Source organism: Scyliorhinus torazame, chromosome 8 (genome assembly GCF_047496885.1).
Source record: "Scyliorhinus torazame isolate Kashiwa2021f chromosome 8, sScyTor2.1, whole genome shotgun sequence".
Classification (NCBI taxonomy): domain Eukaryota; kingdom Metazoa; phylum Chordata; class Chondrichthyes; order Carcharhiniformes; family Scyliorhinidae; genus Scyliorhinus; species Scyliorhinus torazame.
Genome location: NC_092714.1, coordinates 278,281,335 through 278,307,835, shown reverse-complemented (window position 1 = coordinate 278,307,835; position 26,501 = coordinate 278,281,335). Strand labels below are relative to the sequence as shown.

The 26,501-nt window shown below is 54.1% G+C and overlaps 1 protein-coding gene across 6 annotated transcripts in view; it reads left to right on the top strand.

The window, feature by feature from the left end:
- Positions 1-26,501, top strand: part of mtss1 (MTSS I-BAR domain containing 1) — a 292,863-nt gene that overhangs the window by 149,016 nt on the left and 117,346 nt on the right. For all 6 annotated transcript variants that reach the window (XM_072515395.1, XM_072515391.1, XM_072515392.1 and 3 more), the window contains exon 6: positions 4,868-4,942. In XM_072515395.1, the coding sequence (XP_072371496.1) occupies positions 4,868-4,942 (75 nt within the window). The remainder of the gene's footprint in view (positions 1-4,867; positions 4,943-26,501) is intronic.

The following is a 26,501-nucleotide window of genomic DNA, read 5'->3' as shown; positions in this document are numbered from 1 at the left end:
GCCACGCCACTCCCCCTCGCGGTCCGCCACGCCGCTCTCCCTCAGTGCCAGCTCGCCTCACCGCTCTATCCCATCCCCCGCTCTATCCCTGGACTCCTGCACATTTATTTCCCTCAAGCAGCTCCTGTTCCACCACCCTCACTGGCACTGAGTCCCAGAGTTCTTCCTCACATTCCTGCTGCATCTGCAACTTAAATATGTGTCCCCCTAGTCCTTACGTCCTCAGGTAATGGGAACAGCTTTTCCTTGGTCCATCTTATCCAAACCTGTCATAATTCTACACACCTTGAGCAAATCTCCCCCATTCTCCTGGCAGCAATGGAGACTAATCCCAGCTTCCCAACCGAAATTTGCAGCTGAACTCGTCCATGTTGCCAAAGGTGCAGCAAAATAGTGTTGTGCACAAGTGTCTGTGCACAAGTGTCCAGGACTACAAACAAAGAACAAAGAAATGTACAGCACAGGAACAGGCCCTTCGGCCCTCCAAGCCCGTGCCGACCATACTGCCCGACTAAACTACAATCTTCTACACTTCCTGGGTCCGTATCCTTCTATTCCCATCCTATTCATATATTTGTCAAGATGCCCCTTAAATGTCCCTATCGTCCCTGCCTCCACTACCTCCTCCGGTAGTGAGTTCCAGGCACCCACTACCCTCTGCGTAAAAAACTTGCCTCGTACATCTACTCTAAACTTTGCCCCTCTCACCTTAAACCTATGCCCCCTAGTAATTGACCCCTCTACCCTGGGGAAAAGCCTCTGACTATCCACTCTGTCTATGCCCCTCATAATTTTGTATACCTCTATCAGGTCGCCCCTCAACCTCCTTCGTTCCAGTGAGAACAAACCGAGTTTATTCAATCGCTCCTCATAGCTTATGCCCTCCATACCAGGCAACATTCTGGTAAATCTCTTCTGCACCCTCTCTAAAGCCTCCACATCCTTCTGGTAGTGTGGCGACCAGAATTGAACACTATACTCCAAGTGTGGCCTAACTAAGGTTCTATACAGCTGCAACATGACTTGCCAATTCTTATACTCAATGCCCCGGCCAATGAAGGCAAGCATGCCGTATGCCTTCTTGACTACCTTCTCCACCTGTGTAGCCCCTTTCAGTGATCTGTGGACCTGTACTCCTAGATCTCTTTGACTTTCAATACTCTTGAGGGTTCTACCATTCACTGTATATTCCCTACCTGCATTAGCCCTTCCAAAATGCATTACCTCACATTTGTCCAGGTTAAACTCCATCTGCCATCTCTCCGCCCAAGTCTCCAGACAATCTAAATCCTGCTGTATCCTCAGACAGTCCTCATCGCTATCCGCAATTCCACCAACCTTTGTGTCGTCTGCAAACTTACTAATCAGACCAGTTACATTTTCCTCCAAATCATTTATATATACTACAAAGAGCAAAGGTCCCAGCACTGATCCCTGTGGAACACCACTGGTCACAGCCCTCCAATTAGAAAAGCATCCCTCCATTGCTACCCTCTGCCTTCTATGGCCTAGCCAGTTCTGTATCCACCTTGCCAGTTCACCCCTGATCCCGTGTGACTTCACCTTTTGTACCAGTCTACCATGAGGGACCTTGTCAAAGGCCTTACTGAAGTCCATATAGACAACATCTACTGCCCTACCTGCATCAATCATCTTAGTGACCTCCTCGAAAAACTCTATCAAGTTAGTGAGACACGACCTCCCCTTCACAAAACCGTGCTGCCTCTCACTAATACGTCCATTTGCTTCCAAATGGGAGTAGATCCTGTCTCGAAGAATTCTCTCCAGTAATTTCCCTACCACTGAAGTAAGGCTCACCGGCCTGTAGTTCCCGGGATTATCCCTGCCACCCTTCTTAAACAGAGGAACAACATTGGCTATTCTCCAGTCCTCCGGGACATCCCCTGAAGACAGCGAGGATCCAAAGATTTCTGTCAAGGCCTCAGCAATTTCCTCTCCAGCCTCCTTCAGTATTCTGGGGTAGATCCCATCCGGCCCTGGGGACTTATCTACCTTAATATTTTTTAAGACACCCAACACCTCGTCTTTTTGGATCACAATGTGACCCAGGCTATCTACACCCCCTTCTCCAGACTCAACATCTACCAATTCCTTCTCTTTGGTGAATACTGATGCAAAGTATTCATTTAGTACCTCGCCCATTTCCTCTGGCTCCACACATAGATTCCCTTGCCTATCCTTCAGTGGGCCAACCCTTTCCCTGGCTACCCTCTTACTTTTTATGTAAGTGTAAAAAGCCTTGGGATTTTCCTTAACCCTATTTGCCAATGCCTTTTCATGACCCCTTCTAGCCCTCCTGACTCCTTGCTTAAGTTCCTTCCTACTTTCCTTATATGCCACACAGGCTTCGTCTGTTCCCAGCCTTTTAGCCCTGACAAATGCCTCCTTTTTCTTTTTGACGAGGCCTACAATATCACTCGTCATCCAAGGTTCCCGAAAATTGCCGTATTTATCTTTCTTCCTCACAGGAACATGCCTGTCCTGTATTCCTTTCAACTGACACTTGAAAGCCTCCCACATGTCAGATGTTGATTTGCCCTCAAACATCCGCCCCCAATCTATGTTCTTCAGTTCCCGCCTAATATTGTTATAATTAGCCTTCCCCCAATTTAGCACATTCATCCTCGGACCACTCTTATCCTTGTCCACCAGTACTTTAAAACTTACTGAATTGTGGTCACTGTTACCGAAATGCTCCCCTACTGAAACATCTACCACCTGGCCGGGCTCATTCCCCAATACCAGGTCCAGTACCGCCCCTTCCCTAGTTGGACTGTTTACATATTGTTTTAAGAAGCCCTCCTGGATGCTCCTTACAAACTCTGCCCCGTCTAAGCCCCTGGCACTAAGTGAGTCCCAGTCAATATTGGGGAAGTTGAAGTCTCCCATCACCACAACCCTGTTGTTTTTACTCTTTTCCAAAATCTGTCTACCTATCTGCTCCTCTATCTCCCGCTGGCTGTTGGGAGGCCTGTAGTATACCCCCAACATTGTGACTGCACCCTTCTTATTCCTGATCTCTACCCATATAGCCTCACTGCCCTCTGAGGTGTCCTCTCGCTGTATAGCTGTGATACTCTCCTGAACAAGTAGCGCAACTCCGCCTCCCCTTTTACATCCCCCTCTATCCCGCCTGAAACATCTAAATCCTGGAACGTTTAGCTGCCAATCCTGCCCTTCCCTCAACCAGGTCTCTGTAATGGCAACAACATCATAGTTCCAAGTAGTAATCCAAGCTCTAAGTTCATCTGCCTTACCCGTAATGCTCCTTGCATTAAAACATATGCACTTCAGGCCACCAGACCCGCTGTGTTCAGCAACTTCTCCCCGTCTGCGCTGCCTCAGAGCCACACTGTCCCTATTCCCTAGTTCTCCCTCAATGCTCTCACCTTCTGACCTATTGCTCCCGTGCCCACCCCCCTGCCATACTAGTTTAAACCCTCCCGTGTGACACTAGCAAACCTCGCGGCCAGGATATTTATGCCTCTCCGGTTTAGATGCAACCCGTCCATCTTATACAGGTCACACCTGCCCCGGAAGAGCTCCCAGTGGTCCAGATAACAGAAACCCTCCCTCCTACACCAGCTGTTTAGCCACGTGTTTGTCTGCTCTATCTTCCTATTTCTAGCCTCACTGGCACGTGGCACAGGGAGTAATCCCGAGATTACAACCCTCGAGGTCCTGTCTTTTAACTTTCTGCCTAGCTCCCTGAACTCCTGCTGCAGGACCTCATGCCCCTTCCTGCCTATGTCGTTAGTACCAATATGTACCACGACCTCTGCCTGTTTGCCCTCCCCCTTCAGGATTCCCTCTACCCGTTCGGAGACATCCTGGACCCTGGCACCAGGGAGGCAACATACCATCCTGGAGTCTCTTTCACGTCCACAGAAGCGCCTATCTGTGCCCCTGACTATAGAGTCCCCTATAACTATTACTCTTCTGCGCTTTGACCCTCCCTTCTGAACATCAGAGCCAGCCGTGGTGCCACTGCTCTGGCTGCTGCTGTTTTCCCCTGATAGGCTATCCCCCCCGACAGTATCCAAAGGGGTATATCTGTTCGAGAGGGGGACAACCACAGGGGATTCCTGCACTGACTGCCTGCCCTTTCTGGTGGTCACCCATTTCTCTGCCTGCACCTTGGGTGTGACCACACTTACATAACTGCGATCTATGACGCTTTCCGCCACCTGCATGCTCCTAAGTGCATCCAATTGCTGCTCCAACCGAACCATGCGGTCTGTGAGGAGCTGCAGTTGGGTGCACTTTCTGCAGATGAAGCCATCCGGGACACTGGAAGCCTCCCGGACCTGCCACATCTCACAGTCAGAGCACAGCACCCCTCTAACTGACATTGCGTCAATTAATTAAAATTAAAATTTGTCTTTTAGGATACAAGATTGTGTGGCTTCCTCTAGGAGCACGAGGGACCCCCCCCCCCCCCCCCCCCCCCCCCCAAGCTGAGATTGGACTTGATATTGCTGAAGGAGGCTATGAGAAACGAATGAATCTGTAGTTAGCCCATTGTTGCTTACACACCATCTCCTAATCCCTTCTCACCCAGTGCTGTATACAACTTTCATTAACTACAGCTCTGTGCGTGTTCCAAGATAATGATTGGGCAAGAGGTTCATGGAAACTGCTCCCACAATTCTGGCATGGAATTTGTGGTCTGGGGAACAGACTGTGACATGTCATCAGCAACAATTCACAGAGCTGGTTGTGAAATGTCAAAAAAACATCAAAACAGTGAATGATGTGGAACACGACTCCACTGCTACTTCTGTGAAACTCACTTCATTTTAAACCCTCTTCACTAACGGTGTCTCTCCACTGCTTATTTTTGCAGAATACAAGAAAGCTCGACAGGAGATTAAGAAGAAATCGTCTGATACACTGAAACTGCAGAAGAAAGTGAAAAAAGGTTTGTGAAAGTTGGAAAATCTGGGTTTACCAACCTCGTGTATTTGACGGGCTTGAGGGGCTGACGGGAAGTCCTCTGTTATTGAGTGTCTATCAGCCAAGTTCAAACAAGGGAAAGACCCAAGAGTAACCAGGCAACTGAATGCGACTCTCAATAACCCCTGGAAGTATTACAAATGAAACAATTGGTGATTGCTTAACCCTCTCCGTGTTTCAAATTACCACTTACTAACCATCCATTGGTTAATGTACAAGCTGAAAATGAAACCCCTCACATAACAATTATTACAAGAGAGTTCTGCGGAAGTGATTAAACATTGTCTTAAATTAAGGGTTCGCTCGTCAGATATCCCTCCTTCCTCAGTGCTTTATGAAATTAAAATTGTGCTCTCTATGCTTGGGCAGGGGTTTATTTTGTATCATTAATTGAAAGTATCTGCCAGATACGGATAATTATTTATTGACTTTCGATGATTTTAAATATTGTCCAGCTGGACTCAAACTGTAGCATGTGGCCGATAGAAAGAACAAAGGACTTGCATTTATAGAGAACGTAGAAACTAGGAGCAAGAGTATGCCATTCGGCCCATCGAGCCTGCTCCACCATTCAGTATAATCATAGCCAATCCTCTATGAACGAGTACTTTTCTTCAGTATTTACGAATGAGAGGGGCCATATTGTTGGAGAGGACCGTGTGAAACAGACTGGTAAGCTCGAGGAAATACTTGTTAGGAAGGAAGATGTGTTGGGCATTTTGAAAAACTTGAGGATAGACAAGTCCCCCGGCCTGACGGGATATATCCAAGGATTCTATGGGAAGCAAGAGATGAAATTGCAGAGCCGTTGGCAATGATCTTTTCGTCCTCACTGTCAACAGGGGTGGTACCAGGGGATTGGAGAGTGGCGAATGTTGTGCCCCTGTTCAAAAAATGGAATAGGGATAACCCTGGGAATTACAGGCCAGTTAGTCTTACTTCGGTGGTAGGCAAAGTAATGGAAAGGGTACTGAAGGATAGGATTTCTGAGCATCTGGAAAGACACTGCTTGATTAGGGATAGTCAGCACGGATTTGTGAGGGGTAGGTCTTAAGACCATAAGACATAGGAGTGGAAGTAAGGCGATTCGGCTCATCAAGTCCACTCCACCATTCAATCATGGCTGATTTCAACTCCATTTACCCGCTCTCTCTCCATAGCCCTTAATTCCTCGAGAAATCAAAAATTTATCAACTTCTGTCTTAAAGACACTCAACGTCCTGGCCTCCACCGCGCTCTGTGGCAATGAATTCCACAGACCCACCACTCTCTGGCTGAAGAAATTTCTCCTCATCTCTGTTCTAAAGTGACTCCCTTTTATTCTAAGGCTGTGCCCCCGGGTCCTAGTCTCCCCTGCTAATGGAAACAACTTCCCTACATCCACCCTATCTAAGCCATTCATTATCTTGTAAGTTTCTATTAGATCTCCCCTCAACCTCCTAAACTCCAATGAATATAATCCCAGGATCCTCAGACGTTCATCGTATGTTAGGCCTACCATTCCTGGGATCATCCGTGTGAATCTCCGCTGGACCCGCTCCAGTGCCAGTATGTCCTTCCTGAGGTGTGGGGCCCAAAACTGCTCACAGTATTCTAAATGGGGCCTAACTAATGCTTTATAAAGCTTCAGAAGTACATCCCTGCTTTTATATTCCAAGCCTCTTGAGATGAATGACAACATTGCATTTGCTTTCTTAATTACGGACTCAACCTGCAAGTTTACCTTTAGAGAATCCTGGACTAGGACTCCCAAGTCCCTTTGCACTTCAGCATTATGAATTTTGTCACCGTTTAGAAAATAGTCCATGCCTCTATTCTTTTTTCCAAAGTGCAAGACCTCGCACTTGCCCACGTTGAATTTCATCAGCCATTTCTTGGACCACTCTCCTAAACTGTCTAAATCTTTCTGCAGCCTCCCCACCTCCTCCATACTACCTGCCCCTCCACCTATCTTTGTATCATCGGCAAACTTATCCAGAATGCCCCCAGTCCCGTCATCTAGATCGTTAATATATAAAGAGAACAGCTGTGGCCCCAACACTGAACCCTGCGGGACACCACTCGTCACCGGTTGCCATTCCGAAAAATAACCTTTTATCCCAACTCTCTGCCTTCTGCCTGACAGCCAATCGTCAATCCATGTTAGTACCTTGCCTCGAATACCATGGGCCCTTATTTTACTCAGCAGTCTCCCGTGAGGCACCTTATCAAAGGCCTTTTGGAAGTCAAGATAGATAACATCCATTGGCTCTCCTTGGTCTAACCTATTTGTTATCTTTTCAAAGAACTCTAACAGGTTTGTCAGGCACGACCTCCCCTTACTAAATCCATGCTGACTTGTCCTAATCCGACCCTGCACTTCCAAGAATTTAGAAATCTCATCCTTAACAATGAATTCTAGAATCTTGCCAACAACCGAGGTTAGGCTAATTGGCCTATAATTTTCCATCTTTTTCCTTGTTCCCTTCTTGAACAGGGGGGCTACAACAGCGATTTTCCAATCCTCTGGGACTTTCCCTGACTCCAGTGACTTTTGAAAGATCATAACTAACGCCTCCACTATTTCTTCAGCTATCTCCTTTAGAACTCTAGGATGTAGTCCATCTGGGCCTGGAGATTTATCAATTTTTAGACCTCTTAGTTTCTCTCGCACTTTCTCCTTTGTGATAGCTACCATATTCAACTCTGCCCCCTGACTCTCTCTTGCCTTACAAGTCTTATTGAATTCTTTGAGGAGGTGACCAAGCATGTGGATGAAGGTAAAGCAGTGGATGTAGTGTACATGGATTTTAGTAAGGCATTTGATAAGGTTCCCCATGGTAGGCTTCTGCAGAAAGTAAGGAGGCATGGGATAATGGGAAATTTGGCCAGTTGGATAACGAACTGGCTAACCGATAGAAGTCAGAGAGTGGTGGTGGATGGCAAATATTCAGCCTGGATCCCAGTTACCAGTGGCGTACCGCAGGGATCAGTTCTGGGTCCTCTGCTGTTTGTGATTTTCATTAATGACTTGGATGAGGGAGTTGAAGGGTGGGTCAGTAAATTTGCAGACGATACGAAGATTGGTGGAGTTGTGGATAGTGAGGAGGGCTGTTGTCGGCTGCAAAGAGACATAGATAGGATGCAGAACTGGGCTGAGAAGTGGCAGCTGGAGTTTAACCCTGAAAAATGTGAGGTCCATTTTGGAAGGACAAATATGAATGCGGAATACAGGGTTAACGGTAGAGTTCTTGGCAATGTGGAGGAGCAGAGAGATCTTGGGGTCTATGTTCATACATCTTTGAAAGTTGCCACTCAAGTGGATAGAGCTGTGAAGAAGGCCTATGGTGTGCTAGCGTTCATTAACAGAGGGATTTAATTTAAGAGCTGTGTGGTAATGATGCAGCTGTACAAAACTTTGGTAAGGCCACATTTGGAGTACTGTGTACAGTTCTGGTTGCCTCATTTTAGGAAGGATGTGGAAGCTTTGGGAAAGGTGCAAAGGAGATTTACCAGGATGTTGCCTGGAATGGAGAGTAGGTCTTACGAGGAAAGGTTGAGGGTGCTAGGCCTTTTCTCATTAGAACGGAGAAGGATGAGGGGCGACTTGATAGAGGTTTATAAGATGATCAGGGGAATAGATAGAGTAGACAGTCAGAGACTTTTTCCCCGGGTGGAACAAACCATTACAAGGGGACATAAATTTAAGGTGAATGGTGGAAGGTATAGGGGGGGATGTCAGAGGTAGGTTCTTTACCCAGAGAGTAGTGGGGGCATGGAATGCACTGCCTGTGGATGTAGTTGAGTCGGAAACATTAGGGACTTTCAAGCAGCTATTGGATAGGTACATGGATTACGGTAAAATGATATAGTGTAGATTTATTTGTTCTAAGGGCAGCACGGTAGCATTGTGGATAGCACAATTGCTTCACAGCTCCAGGGTCCCAGGTTCGATTCCGGCTTGGGTCACTGTCTGTGCGGAGTCTGCACATCCTCCCCGTGTCTGCGTGCGTTTCCTCCGGGTGCTCCAGTTTCCTCCCACAGTCCAAAGATGTGCAGGTTAGGTGGATTGGCCATGATAAATTGCCCTTAGTGTCCAAAATTGCCCTTAGTGTTGAGTGGAGGTGTTGACTTTGGGTAGGGTGCTCTTTCCAAGAGCCGGTACAGACTCAATGGGCCGAATGGCCTCCTTCTGCACTGTAAATTCAATGATAATCTATGATTAATCTAGGACAAAGGTTCGGCACAACATCGTGGGCCGAAGGGCCTGTTCTGTGCTGTATTTTTCTGTGTTCTATCTCAACACCGCACTCCTGATACCCCTTGGCCTCCAATCTCCTGATCTCCGACTTTGAGTCGAGGTACGTTCCTCAGGTTTTGCCACAAAAAGCAGAATATTCTAAGTGTTGATGTTCAAAGAGACTTGGGCTCCCTTGTACAAAGAACGCAGAATGTTAGTCTGCAGGTGAAGCAAGCAATTCGGAAGGCACGTGACAGGTTGGCTGCAAGGAGATTGGATACAGGGATAAAGAAGCCTTGTTACAATTGCAGACGGTTTATGTGAGACCCCATCTGGAATATTGTGTGCATTTCTGTCTCCACGTTTAAAAGAGGATATAGTTGCATTGGTGACGATACAGCGAAGGTTCACTCCGAAGATGGGGTTATTCTATACGAGACGCTGAGTAAATTGAGCTTGTATTTCCTGCGTATGGAAGAATGGGCAGAAAAGTCATCGAAGGAGACAGAATTGGGAAGGGGTGTGATGGGGTGGATGCGGAGAGATTCTTTCCCCTGGTCGGGGAATCTAAACCCCGGGGGCACAGTCTCCAGATAATCAGTTCACGTTGTGATGAGGAGAAATTTCTTCACTCAGAGTTGGGAATCTTTGGAGTTTTCCAGCCGGGAGGGTTGTGGATGCTCCACTGTGGATTACATTTAGGGCCGGAATGGAGTGATTTTTGGTTTCCCCTGGAATTATGGGATTTGGGCGGGAAAGTGGAGCTGAAGACCAAAATCAGCCAATGGGACACTGAATGGTGGAGCAAAGTTGACCAGTTGGCCGTATGGTCCAATCCTGCTGTTAACTTCTGGCTGCTGTTGTATAAAGAGTCAGAGATTCTGCACCTTCTCACAAACACCTTTATTTTCCTTTAACACAACTCTGTACAAAACTCTATCATCACATCACGTGCCCCAAAGGCCACCTGAAGCTTCTTTACATATCAGTGTCAATTATTGGATACTTAACATAAATGAGACATTTAATTGGAATGCCTCTTAAACCCATTCCTTAACACCTGCTCCTATTTCTTCTGTTCTTGTGACTACACTGGGGTTTGCCGGCCTGGGCTATGGGCCCGAGGTCTCTGAAGGAGGGACTTGAACCCACAATGCTCTCACTCTGAGGGGGGCGGGGGGAGGTGATAACCTCTGAACATCAGCCTGCACTATGGGGGGGGGGGGGGTTGGTTGAGGAGGGAAAGAGCTTCAGCTGAATGTACAAACATAGTGTGGGAAGTAAGATGAAGAATGAAATATCTTTTGTCATTTTGTAAATGAAGGAAAGGGAGGAACTTGCATTCTAAACAAATCCTGTGACTCTGACCGATTGGAATCTGAGCCCACTTACGATCCCAGTTTAACATTTTTTTACAAAACCTGGAGGACCAGAGTCACAGGATGGTTAATTAGTTCAACAACAAGAAAACATTTATTAAACATTTAAAAAATTGGATTATTATAAAATGCTCCTTTACTCCCCCCTTAGCTTAACGAATACACACAGATTTAAAGGTTAATATGGATTACAAGTACACCTTAAGTTACAATGGTCTCATTAAAAGAAAAGTCCCTTTCAAGCACACAAGATGACTGTAGTCAAATTCACACAATCTGCTCCGAATCCTTCCAGATGATGATCAGATAAAAGTTTCCAAACTCTTATTCCCCAAAACACGCTTTAATATCTTCTCTCATAATTATGATTTCCCTGAGTGGTTTGCATACTGAAAAACAATCCAGGTCTTACAAATGACCCTTTTAATGAAAGCTTCTGCTCCACTTTTAGCGGCGAATCAGTCCAGGATTTTACTCCGCCCTTTTTAGATTTTCTTGGTCTCATATGTTTTACTCCAAGATCCAGCCGCTGATTTCCATAGCTATTTCAACACACGTTTCAGTAAAATCTCACAAACCTGAAAATCACTCCAGATCTTTCTGACATCTCTGCCTTCTTCTCAGCTCTGTCTATCTTTACTGAACAGTTCTCGGTTCCAGTACCTTTAGGCTTCTTGGAAACTTCTCTCCATTTTTCTAGTTTCCTTAACTATCTGTTTTTCCGATTTCTGCACTTGTTTTCTTAACCGTTGCTTTTCATCTAACAAAGCTGATAGAGACGTTCCCTCTCTGGCCTTCATCGAATCAGAGGATCCCTACAGTGCCGAATGAGGCCATTTGGCCCATCGAGTCTGCACCGACTCTCTGAAAGAGCACCCTACCCATGTCTACTCCCCCATCCACCCCACCCCATCCCTGTAACCTAACCTGGACACTAAGGAGCAATTTAGCATGACCAAACCATGTAACCTGTTCATCTTTGGACTGTGGGAGGAAACCGGAACACCCGGAAAAAACCCACGCAGGCACGGGGAGAGTTCCACACAGTCATCCAAGGTCAGAATTAAACCTGGGTCCCTGGGTCTGTGAGGTAGCATTGCTAACTATGGTGCTGCTCCTAAACCAACTGCTTCTAACTATCCTTCAAAATCAACAGCTTCTAGCAGAGCTGTAAGAACTGCCTTCTCTCTCTCTACCTATCTCAACGTCCCACAAATTCAGCTAAAATTAAAACCTAAATGCTTCTCTCCCTTACAAGGCCCCAGTTGCTAAGCAACTTCCACATGCTTATGCCTTTTATTATTCTTCACGCCATAGCCCTCGCTAAACACAAAGTTGAAAATTAACCAACCCCCACACATACAAACACCTTTGTCCAGCATGAATCTAACTCTAGGTTTTTCCCTTCCAGGCACAGAAACAGTCAAATTAAACCCACTCAAAACTATACCTTATTTCTATTGTTTACTAATACAATTCCAATTCACTTAAAACTGTTTTCATAAGACTGGGATAAAAGGATTAAATGAAATAAAACTCTGTCTTGGTGAAGTGGGAAATAAACAGCATCAGAAACCTACCTTGAGGCCAGTTTATCGCTCATTGGTGATACTTGTAACCTTGTTACATTTACAGGCAGTCCTCAGTCTCTGAATCCGCTGCTCGGTAAATGTTGGTCTTTTTCCCTAAATGCGTTTCCCACAATTATAAATGAGATCCCTGGATAATTATCAACATTCTTTCACTTATAGTTGAGACAGCAGGCGGTGCGGTGAATGGGCATTGCAACTCAGAGAATCATAGAATTTACAGTGCAGAAGGAGGCCATTTGGCCCATCGATTCTGCACAGGCCCTTGGAAGCCCACACCTCCACCCTATCCTCATAACCCAGTAACCCCACCTAACCTTTTTGGACACCAAGGGGAAATTGATCATGGCCAATCCACCTAACCTGCACATCTTTGGACTGTGGGAGGAAACCGGAGCACCCGGAGGAAACCCACGCAGACACGGGGAGAACGTGCAGACTCCACACAGACAGTGACCCAGCAGGGAATTGAACCAGTGACCCTGGAGCTATGAAGCAACAGTGCTAAGCACTGTGCTACCGTACTGTCCACGTATCTGTTGGTCTAGGGTGATGACGAGGGAGCAGGGCTGGGAGGATGCAATAGGTTAGGGTTGGGGTCCCCTTTCCTGAGACCCTGCTGGAAATGGCAAATTACATCTGCATTTTCCATATATACAGAGATATTTGATCAATTCAAGGTAAAACAGCACCTTGCTGGTTTACTGGCCGACCAGTCCTCACTGACCTGGTTTATGCAGTGGGCAGGCAGTTGGGCTCCTTCACAAAGGAATAAAAGATGAGACAGTATCCCAAGGTAGCTACTGCAATCAATGTTGGAACCTCATCCACAGCCAGTTTGTGAACAGTTCATTATGAATTAATAACAGACTTGTGACCATTGAGCAGAAAAGTCAATCCCTGTGGTTTGAGAATCACTCCTCCAGCAAGCGATGTTCACCATCAGCTTATTTGATTTGATTTATTATTGTCACATGTATTAGTACACAGTGAAAAGTATTGTTTCTTGCCTGCTGTACAAACAATGCACACCGTACACAGGGAAGGAAGGAGAGACTGCAGAATATAATGTTACTGTTAAAGCAAGGCGTAGAGAAAAGATCAACTTAATGGAGGAACAAAATGAATTGAGCTGTTGATTAGGGCGCGGGAGGTGATGTGCGTAATGGCTGCAGAAGTATTTTCCTGACTGTGGATTTAATCCTCGCTGGGAGTTTCTGCTGCTTAACCTGAGAGAGGAAACAGAGGCTCTGGCCCATTGTCGGGCTGGACGTTTAACGCCCGAGGCTCGATCCCGGCATCAGACTGGAGGGAAAGAGATTTGGAATTCGGATTTTCTGTAGCTCCTTTCATAAACTCCAAAGGTCCCAAAGTGCTGACAACAACAACTTGTACTTGTATAGCGCCTTCAATGTCACAAAACATACCAAAGCATTTCACAGGAGCTTTATGAAGCAAAGTCCGCACTGGACCATGAGCTGCTAGTCAGGTGAATGGTTAAAAGTTTGTTTGTGGGTTTTAAGGAGCAGGGTAAAGGAAGAGTGGGAGGCGGACACGTTTAGGGAGGGAATTCCAGAGCTTAGGACCCAGGCAGCAGAAGGCACGGCCACCAGTGGCGGGGTAATTTAAATCAGAGATGCTCAGGGGGCCAGGTAGAGCGGAGCACAGATATCCCGGGGGAGGGGGGCATTTATTTGCTGAAAATGTAAAAATCAAGGCGTCGTTTAACTGGGGGCCGAGGTAGATCATCGAGCAAACCCGCGATGGGGGAAGAGGACTTGCTGCGTTGAAGGACAAATAGAATGGAAATAGAATATTGGGGACCGGCCCGCAGTGTGTTTGAATAGTGAAGTCCAGGGTTAACAGAGAAGGTAACAGGCTGAAGGTTTGAGCAGCTGATACTCTGAGGCAAGGGTGGAGGTGGGGTTATATTTCAGAGGTGGAAATGGGTGGTTTCAGTGCGAATAGGAGATTGAAGCTCATCTCGGGGTCAGAAATAAAACTGAGGTTGCAAACAGTTTTGTTTGGCCTCAGAACGTTATGAGGGAGAGAAATGGAGTTGGTAGCTGAGGACGGCGTCTCAGGTGGAGTCGGTGGCTGGAGACTGCGTCTCAGGTGGAGTCGGTGGCTGGAGACTGCGTCTCAGGTGGAGTCGGTGGCTGGAGACTGCGTCTCAGGTGGAGTCGGTGGCTGGAGACTGCGTCTCAGGTGGAGTCGGTGGCTGGAGACTGCGTCTCAGGTGGAGTCGGTGGCTGGAGACTGCGTCTCAGGTGGAGTCGGTGGCTGGAGACTGCGTCTCAGATGGAGTCGGTGGCTGGAGACTGCGTCTCAGGTGGAGTCGGTGGCTGGAGACTGCGTCTCAGATGGAGTCGGTGGCTGGAGACTGCGTCTCAGGTGGAGTCGGTGGCTGGAGACTGCGTCTCAGATGGAGTCGGTGGCTGGAGACTGCGTCTCAGGTGGAGTCGGTGGCTGGAGACTGCGTCTCAGGTGGAGTCGGTGGCTGGAGACTGCGTCTCAGATGGAGTCGGTGGCTGGAGACTGCGTCTCAGATGGAGTCGGTGGCTGGAGACTGCGTCTCAGGTGGAGTCGGTGGCTGGAGACTGCGTCTCAGGTGGAGTCGGTGGCTGGAGACTGCGTCTCAGATGGAGTCGGTGGCTGGAGACTGCGTCTCAGATGGAGTCGGTGGCTGGAGACTGCGTCTCAGGTGGAGTCGGTGGCTGGAGACTGCGTCTCAGGTGGAGTCGGTGGCTGGAGACTGCGTCTCAGGTGGAGTCGGTGGCTGGAGACTGCGTCTCAGATGGAGTCGGTGGCTGGAGACTGCGTCTCAGGTGGAGTCGGTGGCTGGAGACTGCGTCTCAGGTGGAGTCGGTGGCTGGAGACTGCGTCTCAGGTGGAGTCGGTGGCTGGAGACTGCGTCTCAGGTGGAGTCGGTGGCTGGAGACTGCGTCTCAGGTGGAGTCGGTGGCTGGAGACTGCGTCTCAGGTGGAGTCGGTGGCTGGAGACTGCGTCTCAGGTGGAGTCGGTGGCTGGAGACTGCGTCTCAGGTGGAGTCGGTGGCTGGAGACTGCGTCTCAGATGGAGTCGGTGGCTGGAGACTGCGTCTCAGGTGGAGTCGGTGGCTGGAGACTGCGTCTCAGGTGGAGTCGGTGGCTGGAGACTGCGTCTCAGATGGAGTCGGTGGCTGGAGACTGCGTCTCGATGGAGTCGGTGGCTGGATACTGCGTCGCAGGTGGAGTCGGTGGCTGGAGACTGCGTCTCAGGTGGAGTCGGTGGCTGGAGACTGCGTCTCAGATGGAGTCGGTGGCTGGAGACTGCGTCTCAGATGGAGTCGGTGGCTGGAGACTGCGTCTCAGATGGAGTCGGTGGCTGGAGACTGCGTCTCAGATGGAGTCGGTGGCTGGAGACTGCGTCTCAGGTGGAGTCGGTGGCTGGAGACTGCGTCTCAGGTGGAGTCGGTGGCTGGAGACTGCGTCTCAGGTGGAGTCGGTGGCTGGAGACTGCGTCTCAGATTGGGGAATCCTGAGGTTAGGTTGAGGAGTTGCGATTCCCAGCGGATGAAGTGAAGCTGAGCGAGACTTGAAGACTCTGGGATGGTGAGGAGCCTCTTGAGGGAGACTGGGAGCTGGAGACATTTTATTATCGAGGGAACGCATACATCATTTATAAAAGAGAGCCTCCGTTTTGCGTGATTTCCTCACTGCCTCGTCAGCATCTTGACACCTCCTATTTGTGAGGGAATGTTTAGAAGTTGATGCTTAACTTAATGCTTTAGAAAATAGGTTTAAAAATGATTTAACATGCCCACTTTTTAAGCCTCTTTTCTGACCCAGTTTTTCTATGTGAAAGTACGAGTGAGGGTTATCTTGGCTTCAGGGTGCATTCTGTCAGTGTCTGCGATGAGTCACTTCATATTTAGCAGCTTACATTGGTCAATGGAAATGATGACCTGTGTGTTGGAGGTTAACCACTGGAATTGGAAAATTCTCCTTCAAAGTGATTAATGAATTGAATCGAATGTTAGCACCCCACCCCCCTCCCAGCTCCATTTCCCTCTATTTTTCCAGAACTTTCTGGCTCTACCTTTGGATTCCAGCCCAGTCGACGCTGATGAGAGGTCCTTCATTGTGCGTGAAGGGATGGGTGAGATATCTTATAGTATTCGCTTAGCCCACTCCCGAAACCCTCCACTTTAGAAGGTGCTGGATCACATTGCCCCCAAGTGTGAGCCTCTGCAGTGAGGCTTGGCAAGATGTTCAATGGAGAGGGTATGTGGTAGAATCCACACAGTCTCTGACATCCCTCAATCTTGCTCAGAGCAGGGGAGGACTCCCCAGTGTCCTGGACACCATATTTATCAAACAACATCATTAAATTTAGAGTACCTAGCAATTATCGCACTGCTGTTTGTGAGAATCGCAGAATCACACAGTGCAGAAAAGGCCCTTCAGCCCATCGAGTCCACACCGATGCATGGAAAACACCTGGCGTGTCGACCTAATGCCATTTGCCAGCACTTGGCCCATAGCCTGGAATGTCAAGCCGAGCCAAGTGCTCATCCAGGTACTTTTTAAAGGATGTGAGGCAACCCACCTCTCCCCCACCCCCCCAGGCAGCGCGTTCCAGACCCGCCTCTCCCCCCCTCCCAGACAGCGCGTCCCAGACCCGCCTCTCCCCCCCTCCCAGACAGCGCGTCCCAGACCCGCCTCTCCCCCCCTCCCAGGCAGCGCGTCCCAGACCCGCGTCCCCCACCCCCCCAGGCAGCGCGTTCCAGACCCGCCTCTCCCACCCTCCCAGGCAGCGCGTCCCAGACCCGCCTCTCCCACCCTCCCAGACAGCGCGTCCCAGACCCGCCTCTCCCACCCTCCCAGACAGCGCGTCCCAGACCCGCCTCTCCCACCCTCCCAGGCAGCGCGTCCCAGACCCGCCTCTCCCACCCTCCCAGGCAGCGTGTCCCAGACCCGCCTCTCCCCCCCTCCCAGGCAGCGCGTCCCAGACCCGCCTCTCCCCACCCCCTCCCAGGCAGCGCGTCCCAGACCCGCCTCCCCCACCCCCCCAGGCAGCGCGTTCCAGACCCGCCTCTCCCCCCCCTCCCAGGCAGCGCGTTCCAGACCCGCCTCTCCCCCCCTCCCAGACAGTGCGTTCCAGACCCGCCTCTCCCACCCTCCCAGGCAGCGCGTCCCAGACCCGCCTCTCCCACCCTCCCAGGCAGCGCGTCCCAGACCCGCCTCTCCCCCCCCCTCCCAGACAGTGCGTTCCAGACCCGCCTCTCCCACCCTCCCAGGCAGCGCGTCCCAGACCCGCCTCTCCCACCCTCCCAGGCAGCGCGTCCCAGACCCGCCTCTCCCCCCCTCCCAGGCAGCGCGTCCCAGACCCGCCTCTCCCACCCTCCCAGGCAGCGCGTCCCAGACCCGCCTCTCCCACCCTCCCAGGCAGTGCGTCCCAGACCCGCCTCTCCCAGCCTCCCAGGCAGCGCATTCCAGACCCGCCTCTCCCCCCCTCCCAGGCAGCGCGTTCCAGACCCGCCTCTCCCACCCTCCCAGGCAGCGCGTCCCAGACCCGCCTCTCCCACCCTCCCAGGCAGCGCGTTCCAGACCCGCCTCTCCCACCCTCCCAGGCAGCGCGTCCCAGACCCGCCTCTCACCACCCCCTCCCAGGCAGCGCGTCCCAGACCCGCCTCTCCCCCCCTCCCAGGCAGCGCGTCCCAGACCCGCCTCTCCCACCCTCCCAGGCAGCGCGTCCCAGACCCGCCTCTCCCCACCCCCTCCCAGGCAGCGCGTCCCAGACCCGCCTCTCCCACCCTCCCAGGCAGCGCGTTCCAGACCCGCCTCTCCCACCCTCCCAGGCAGCGCGTCCCAGACCCGCCTCTCCCACCCTCCCAGGCAGCGCGTCCCAGACCCGCCTCCCCCCCCTCCCAGGCAGCGCGTCCCAGACCCGCCTCTCCCCCCCCCTCCCAGGCAGCGCGTTCCAGACCCGCCTCTCCCACCCTCCCAGGCAGCGCGTTCCAGACCCGCCTCTCCCACCCTCCCAGGCAGCGCGTCCCAGACCCGCCTCTCCCCACCCCCTCCCAGGCAGCGCGTCCCAGACCCGCCTCTCCCACCCTCCCAGGCAGCGCGTCCCAGACCCGCCTCTCCCCACCCCCTCCCAGGCAGCGCGTCCCAGACCCGCCTCTCCCCCCCCCCCCCTCCCAGGCAGCGCGTCCCAGACCCGCCTCTCCCCCCCCCTCCCAGGCAGCGCGTCCCAGACCCGCCTCTCCCACCCTCCCAGGCAGCGCGTCCCAGACCCGCCTCTCCCCCCCCCCACTCCCAGGCAGCGCGTCCCAGACCCGCCTCTCCCCCCCCCTCCCAGGCAGCGCGTCCCAGACCCGCCTCTCCCCCCCCCCCCCCTCCCAGGCAGCGCGTCCCAGACCCGCCTCTCCCACCCTCCCAGGCAGCGCGTCCCAGACCCGCCTCTCCCCCCCCCCCCCCCTCCCAGGCAACGCGTCCCCGACCCGCCTCCCCCCCCCCCCCCTCCCAGGCAGCGTGTCCCAGACCCGCCTCTCCCACCCTCCCAGGCAGCGCGTCCCAGACCCGCCTCTCCCCCCCCCCCTCCCAGGCAGCGCGTCCCAGAGCCGCCTCTCCCCACCCCCTCCCAGGCAGCGCGTCCCAGACCCGCCTCTCCCCCCCCCCCCTCCCAGGCAGCGCGTCCCAGAGCCGCCTCTCCCCACCCCCTCCCAGGCAGCGCGTCCCAGACCCGCCTCTCCCCCCCCCCCCCCTCCCAGGCAACGCGTCCCCGACCCGCCTCCCCCCCCCCCCCCTCCCAGGCAGCGTGTCCCAGACCCGCCTCTCCCACCCTCCCAGGCAGCACGTCCCAGACCCGCCTCTCCCCCCCCCCCTCCCAGGCAGCGCGTCCCAGAGCCGCCTCTCCCCCCCCCCCCTCCCAGGCAGCGCGTCCCAGACCCGCCTCTCCCCCCCTCCCAGGCAGCGCGTCCCAGACCCGCCTCTCCCCCCCCCTCCCAGGCAGCGCGTCCCAGACCCGCCTCCCCCACCCCCCCAGGCAGCGCGTCCCAGACCCGCCTCTCCCCCCCCCCTCCCAGACAGTGCGTTCCAGACCCGCCTCTCCCACCCTCCCAGGCAGCGCGTCCCAGACCCGCCTCTCCCACCCTCCCAGGCAGCGCGTCCCAGACCCGCCTCTCCCCCCCTCCCAGGCAGCGCGTCCCAGACCCGCCTCTCCCCACCCCCTCCCAGGCAGCGCGTCCCAGACCCGCCTCTCCCACCCTCCCAGGCAGTGCGTCCCAGACCCGCCTCTCCCACCCTCCCAGGCAGCGCGTCCCAGACCCGCCTCTCCCCACCCCCTCCCAGGCAGCGCGTCCCAGACCCGCCTCTCCCACCCTCCCAGGCAGCGCGTTCCAGACCTGCCTCTCCCCCCCCCTCCCAGGCAGCGCGTCCCAGACCCGCCTCTCCCACCCTCCCAGGCAGCGCGTCCCAGACCCGCCTCCCCCCCCCTCCCAGGCAGCGCGTCCCAGACCCGCCTCTCCCCCCCCCCCCTCCCAGGCAGCGCGTTCCAGACCCGCCTCTCCCACCCTCCCAGGCAGCGCGTTCCAGACCCGCCTCTCCCACCCTCCCAGGCAGCGCGTCCCAGACCCGCCTCTCCCCACCCCCTCCCAGGCAGCGCGTCCCAGACCCGCCTCTCCCACCCTCCCAGGCAGCGCGTCCCAGACCCGCCTCTCCCCACCCCCTCCCAGGCAGCGCGTCCCAGACCCGCCTCTCCCCCCCCCCTCCCAGGCAGCGCGTCCCAGACCCGCCTCTCCCCCCCTCCCAGGCAGCGCGTCCCAGACCCGCCTCTCCCACCCTCCCAGGCAGCGCGTCCCAGACCCGCCTCTCCCCCCCCCCCCCTCCCAGGCAGCGCGTCCCAGACCCGCCTCTCCCACCCCCCCTCCCAGGCAGCGCGTCCCAGACCCGCCTCTCCCCCCCCCTCCTCCCAGGCAGCGCGTCCCAGACCCGCCTCTCCCACCCTCCCAGGCAGCGCGTCCCAGACCCGCCTCTCCCCCCCCCCCCCTCCCAGGCAACGCGTCCCCGACCCGCCTCCCCCCCCCCCCTCCCAGGCAGCGTGTCCCAGACCCGCCTCTCCCACCCTCCCAGGCAGCGCGTCCCAGACCCGCCTCTCCCCCCCCCCCCCTCCCAGGCAGCGCGTCCCAGACCCGCCTCTCCCACCCTCCCAGGCAGCGCGTCCCAGACCCGCCTCTCCCCCCCCCCTCCCAGGCAGCGCGTCTCAGACCCGCCTCTCCCCCCCTCCCAGGCAGCGCGTCCCAGACCCGCCTCTCCCCCCCTCCCAGGCAGCGCGTCCCAGACCCGCCTCTCCCCCCCTCCCAGGCAGCGCATCCCAGACCCGCCTCACCCACCCTCCCAGGCAGCGCGTCCCAGACCCGCCTCTCCCCCCCTCCCAGGCAGCGCGTCCCAGACCCGCCTCTCCCACCCTCCCAGGCAGCGGGTCCCAGACCCGCCTCTCCCACCCTCCCAGGCAGCGCGTCCCAGACCCGCCTCTCCCCCCCCCCCCCTCCCAGGCAGCGCGTCCCAGACCCGCCTCTCCCACCCTCCCAGGCAGCGCGTCCCAGACCCGCCACTCCCACCCTCCCAGGCAGCGCGTCCCAGACACGCCTCTCCCACCCTCCCAGGCAGCGCGTCCCAGACCCGCCTCTACCCCCCCCCCTCCCAGGCAGCGCGTCCCAGACCCGCCTCTCCCACCCTCCCAGGCAGCGCGTCCCAGACCCGCCTCTCTCTCCCCCCCCCCCCCCCTCCCCGGCAGCGCGTCCCAGACCCGCCTCTCCCCACCCCCTCCCAGGCAGCGCGTCCCAGACCCGCCTCTCCCACCCTCCCAGGCAGCGCGTCCCAGACCCGCCTCTCCCCACCCCCTCCCAGGCAGCGCGTCCCAGACCCGCCTCTTCCCCCCCCCCCCCCCCCCCCCCCCCCCGGCAGCGCGTCCCAGACCCGCCTCTTCCCCCCCCCCCCCCCCCCTCCCAGGCAGCGCGTCCCAGACCCGCCTCTTCTCCCCCCCCCCCTCCCAGGCAGCGCGTCCCAGACCCGCCTCTCCCCCCCCCTCCCAGGCAGCGCGTCCCAGACCCGCCTCTCCCCCCCTCCCAGGCAGCGCGTCTCACACCCGCCTCTCCCACCCTCCCAGGTTACATTTAAAAATAATATTTAATTAACTGTAAAGTGCTTTGGAAGATCCAGAGGTTGGGAAAAGTGCTGTAGAGATACCGGGGGGTGGGGGGGGTGGCGGGGGGGGCTGGGGGGTCCTGCAAGGATTAGCCAGTAGGAGAAAGTTCCCCTGGTGATTTTATTCCCTTTCTGGATCACTGAGATCAGATTTTATTTTTTTAATTTTGAGTACCCAATTCATTTTTTCCAATTAAGGGGCAGTTTATCGTGGCCAATCCACCTACCCTGCACATCTTTGGGTTGTGGGGTGAAACCCACACAAACACAGGGAGAATGTGCAAACTCCACACGGACAGTGACCCAGAGCCAGGATCGAACCTGGGACCTCTGCGCTGTGAGGCAGCAGTGCTAACCACTGTGCCACCATGCTGCCTGCTCAGAGATTAAGATTTTCAACGTTAGAAGCCTGGGACGTGTTGTAATTTACTGGTCATGGGCAGTGCTCCTTCACATTAGATCATGGCCGTATAGGGAGTTGGGACTTGTCTATTGTCAACAAATTTTAGCTTCTCTTAGTTTGCACATTGATGCCGGAGTTGGAAGTTGTGGGTTTAAGGTCCACAGCGAATTCTGAACCATTCAAATTTAGATTGCAGAGTGAATTGTCCTGCCATAAACCAGTGTCCACAACATCAATTAACTGCACGTTGTCCTCCTTATTCTTTGTGCGACCTCTCCCACCTCTCCCACCCTCCCAGGCAGCGCGTCCCAGACCCGCCTCTCCCACCCTCCCAGGCAGCGCGTCCCAGACCCGCCTCCCCCCCCTCCCAGGCAGCGCGTCCCAGACCCGCCTCTCCCCCCCCCTCCCAGGCAGCGCGTTCCAGACCCGCCTCTCCCACCCTCCAAGGCAGCGCGTTCCAGACCCGCCTCTCCCACCCTCCCAGGCAGCGCGTCCCAGACCCGCCTCTCCCCACCCCCTCCCAGGCAGCGCGTCCCAGACCCGCCTCTCCCACCCTCCCAGGCAGCGCGTCCCAGACCCGCCTCTCCCCACCCCCTCCCAGGCAGCGCGTCCCAGACCCGCCTCTCCCCCCCCCTCCCAGGCAGCGCGTCCCAGACCCGCCTCTCCCCCCCTCCCAGGCAGCGCGTCCCAGACCCGCCTCTCCCACCCTCCCAGGCAGCGCGTCCCAGACCCGCCTCTCCCCCCCCCCTCCCAGGCAGCGCGTCCCAGACCCGCCTCTCCCCCCCCCCTCCCAGGCAGCGCGTCCCAGACCCGCCTCTCCCCCCCCCCCCCCCTCCCAGGCAGCGCGTCCCAGACCCGCCTCTCCCACCCTCCCAGGCAGCGCGTCCCAGACCCGCCTCTCCCCCCCCCCCCTCCCAGGCAACGCGTCCCCGACCCGCCTCCCCCCCCCCCCCTCCCAGGCAGCGTGTCCCAGACCCGCCTCTCCCACCCTCCCAGGCAGCGCGTCCCAGACCCGCCTCTCCCCCCCCCCTCCCAGGCAGCGCGTCCCAGACCCGCCTCTCCCCACCCTCCCAGGCAGCGCGTCCCAGACCCGCCTCTCCCACCCTCCCAGGCAGCGCGTCCCAGACCCGCCTCTCCCCCCCCCCCCCCCCCCCCCCCCCTCCCAGGCAGCGCGTCCCAGACCCGCCTCTCCCACCCTCCCAGGCAGCGCGTCCCAGACCCGCCTCTCCCACCCTCCCAGGCAGCGCGTCCCAGACCCGCCTCTCCCACCCTCCCAGGCCGTGCGTTCCAGACCCGCCTCTCCCCCCCCTCCCAGGCAGCGCATTCCAGACCCGCCTCTCTCTCCCCCCCCCCCCCCCCCCCTCCCAGGCAGCGCGTCCCAGACCCGCCTCTCCCCCCCCCCCCCCCCCCCCCCCCCGGCAGCGCGTCCCAGACCCGCCTCTTCTCCCCCCCCCCCCCCCTCCCAGGCAGCGCGTCCCAGACCCGCCTCTTCTCCCCCCCCCCCCTCCCAGGCAGCGCGTCCCAGACCCGCCTCTCTCCCCCCCCTCCCAGGCAGCGCGTCTCACACCCGCCTCTCCCACCCTCCCAGGTTACATTTCAAAATAATATTTAATTAACTGTAAAGTGCTTTGGAAGATCCAGAGGTTGGGAAAAGTGCTGTAGAGATACCGGGGGGTGGGGGGGGGGCGGGGGGGGGGGCTGGGGGGTCCTGCAAGGATTAGCCAGTAGGAGAAAGTTCCCCTGGTGATTTTATTCCCTTTCTGGATCACTGAGATCAGATTTTATTTTTTTTAATTTTGAGTACCCAATTCATTTTTTCCAATTAAGGGGCAGTTTATCGTGGCCAATCCACCTACCCTGCACATCTTTGGGTTGTGGGGTGAAACCCACACAAACACAGGGAGAATGTGCAAACTCCACACGGACAGTGACCCAGAGCCAGGATCGAACCTGGGACCTCTGCGCTGTGAGGCAGCAGTGCTAACCACTGTGCCACCATGCTGCCTGCTCAGAGATTAAGATTTTCAACGTTAGAAGCCTGGGACGTGTTGTAATTTACTGGTCATGGGCAGTGCTCCTTCACATTAGATCATGGCCGTATAGGGAGTTGGGACTTGTCTATTGTCAACAAATTTTAGCTTCTCTTAGTTTGCACATTGATGCCGGAGTTGGAAGTTGTGGGTTTAAGGTCCACAGCGAATTCTGAACCATTCAAATTTAGATTGCAGAGTGAATTGTCCTGCCATAAACCAGTGTCCACAACATCAATTAACTGCACGTTGTCCTCCTTATTCTTTGTGCGACCTTGTTCTGTACAATGCCTCTGTACACTTTGCCTTTAGTAAATGACCTTGAAGTGACTAGTTCAGAGAAATGTGTTTACTCTGCATGAGCACAGTTCGAGTGAAATGATGTCAGCCCAGTGTCACTTTGCAAACTGGAATACCTGAATTTTTCACATTTGAGGTGGACCGTTTGATGTTTCCCGAATGTTACAACATGAGGTGACATCCCCCCCCGCCCCCCACCCCCCCACTTCCTGCAAGGAAACTATAAACGACAGTGGAGAGACCAAAGCTGGGGACTATGTACAGTTTGGGACTCCTTACCTGAAGAATATATTTGCCTTAGAGAGAATGCAGAGGGTGCTTATTTTGCAATGGGAAGGGTGTTCCATGAGGAACGATTGAGTACAATGAGCCTATGTTCTCTGAAGCCAAGAAGCATGAGAGAGGGTCTCATTGAGATCTTCTTACTGAGCTTGGGATGGGTAAATGCTGTTGCCCCTGCTGGGAAAGGAGCATTCACCTGAGGAAGGAGCAGTGCTCCGTAAGCGAGTGTTTGAAACAAACCTGTTGGACTTTAACCTGGTGTTGTAAGACTTCTTACTGGGAAAGTTCAGAGTGAGTGGGTGCAGTCTCAGGATAAGCTGAAGAGTCCCCAATTGTATTGAAATGTATTCCCTGAAGTATCATCACGTGACTTGTCCCCATGCTTCACCCACTAGTCCGTCAATACACCTTGCTAATGACACACTGCTCCTTATACCAATTGCAAAGTAAAAAGACTCGTTACCCAGTTGGATACCGGAATGTCAGCCCATCGCCCTTCTGTCCCTTTTTCAGTATTTTTAGACGTGACAGAGATAAATGACAGAATCGCAGAATCACACCGTGCAGAAGAGGCCCTACAGCCCATCGAGTCTGCACCGATATATGAAAGACACCTGAGCCAACCTAATCCCTTCTGCCTTAAGAGATCTATGGACAAACAGGCCATTCATTGAATGCTTTCTTGTCAAATTACTCCTTCCAAAGTGTATCACCTCACACTTTTCAGGGTTAAATTCCATCTGTCACTTTTCTGCCCATTTGACCACAACATTTACATCTTCCTGTAACCCAAGACACTCCACCTCACTGTTAACCACCCGGCCAATCTTTGTGTCATCTGCAAACTTACTGATCCCATCCCCCACATAGTCATCTAAGTCATTTATATAAATGACAAACAATAGGTGACCCAGCACAGGTCCCTGTGGTACCCCACTGGTCACTGGCTTCCAGGCACAAAAGCAGCCGTCTGTCATCACCCCCTGTCTCCTACAGCTCAGCCAAATATGAATCTACCTTCTCAAATCCCCCTGTATCCCAAGTGCATTAGCCTTCTTTATAAGTCTCCCATGTGGGACCTCGTCAAAGGCTTTGTGAAATCCATGTAAACTACATCAACTGCACTACCCTCATCTATACACCTGGTCACATGCTCAAAAAATATCAATCAAATTTGTTAGGCATCACCTCCCTCTGACAAAGCCATTCTAGATTGGAGGGAGGGTTATACCTGTGCAACCTGTCCTCACAATTTAACCCTTTAGCCTTGGTAACATTCTGATCTGCACTGAAACCCTACAAGGCCAGTCTCTCTTCCTGAAGACCAGTACCCAGAAATGGACACAGGTACTCCAGGTGGGGTCTGACGAATGCTCTGTACAACTGAAGCATCTTTGTATCCCTGGTGCTAAAGGCCAATATTTCATTGACATTTTTCAAATCTCTGTCTGGTGGCATAGGGTGTGTGGGAAGTGGAGGATGCAAATCTCGCTAATGAAGCCCCTCCACTCTCAGCTGCCCAGGATCGATTGGATAATACTGAGCTGATTGTGACAACATCTCACTGGAAACAGCTTTTTCATGCGACAGCTTTTCACTGGTGTACTAGACCGTGTGATAACTCAACAAATAAAGGATGTAGTAGCTGAGCATTTAGAAATACACAGTATTATCAAGCAGAGTCAGCATAGCTTCATGAAGGGGAAATAATGGCTCACAAATTAACTTGAATTTTTTGATGTGGTAAGGAGCAGGATAGATGAAGGAGAACCAGTATATGTAATATACTTGGATTTCCAAAATGCGTTTGATAAGGTGCTTATTAAGATCAGAGCCCATGGTGTTGTGGGTAGCATATTAGCACGGATAGAGCATTGGCTAACTGATAGAAGACAGAGTTGGGATAAGAGTGGCTTTTTCAGGATGGCAATCGGAAACCAGTGGAGTGCCACAGGAATCCGTGCTGGGACCACAATTATTTACAATATATATTAATGGCTCAGATGAGGAAAGTGAATGTACTATTGGCAAGTTTGTGGATGACACAAAACAGGTGGGAGGGGAAGTGGTGTGGATGACACAGAATCTACAGAGGGATAGCCAGGTTAGCTGAGCTGGGAAAAACCTGAC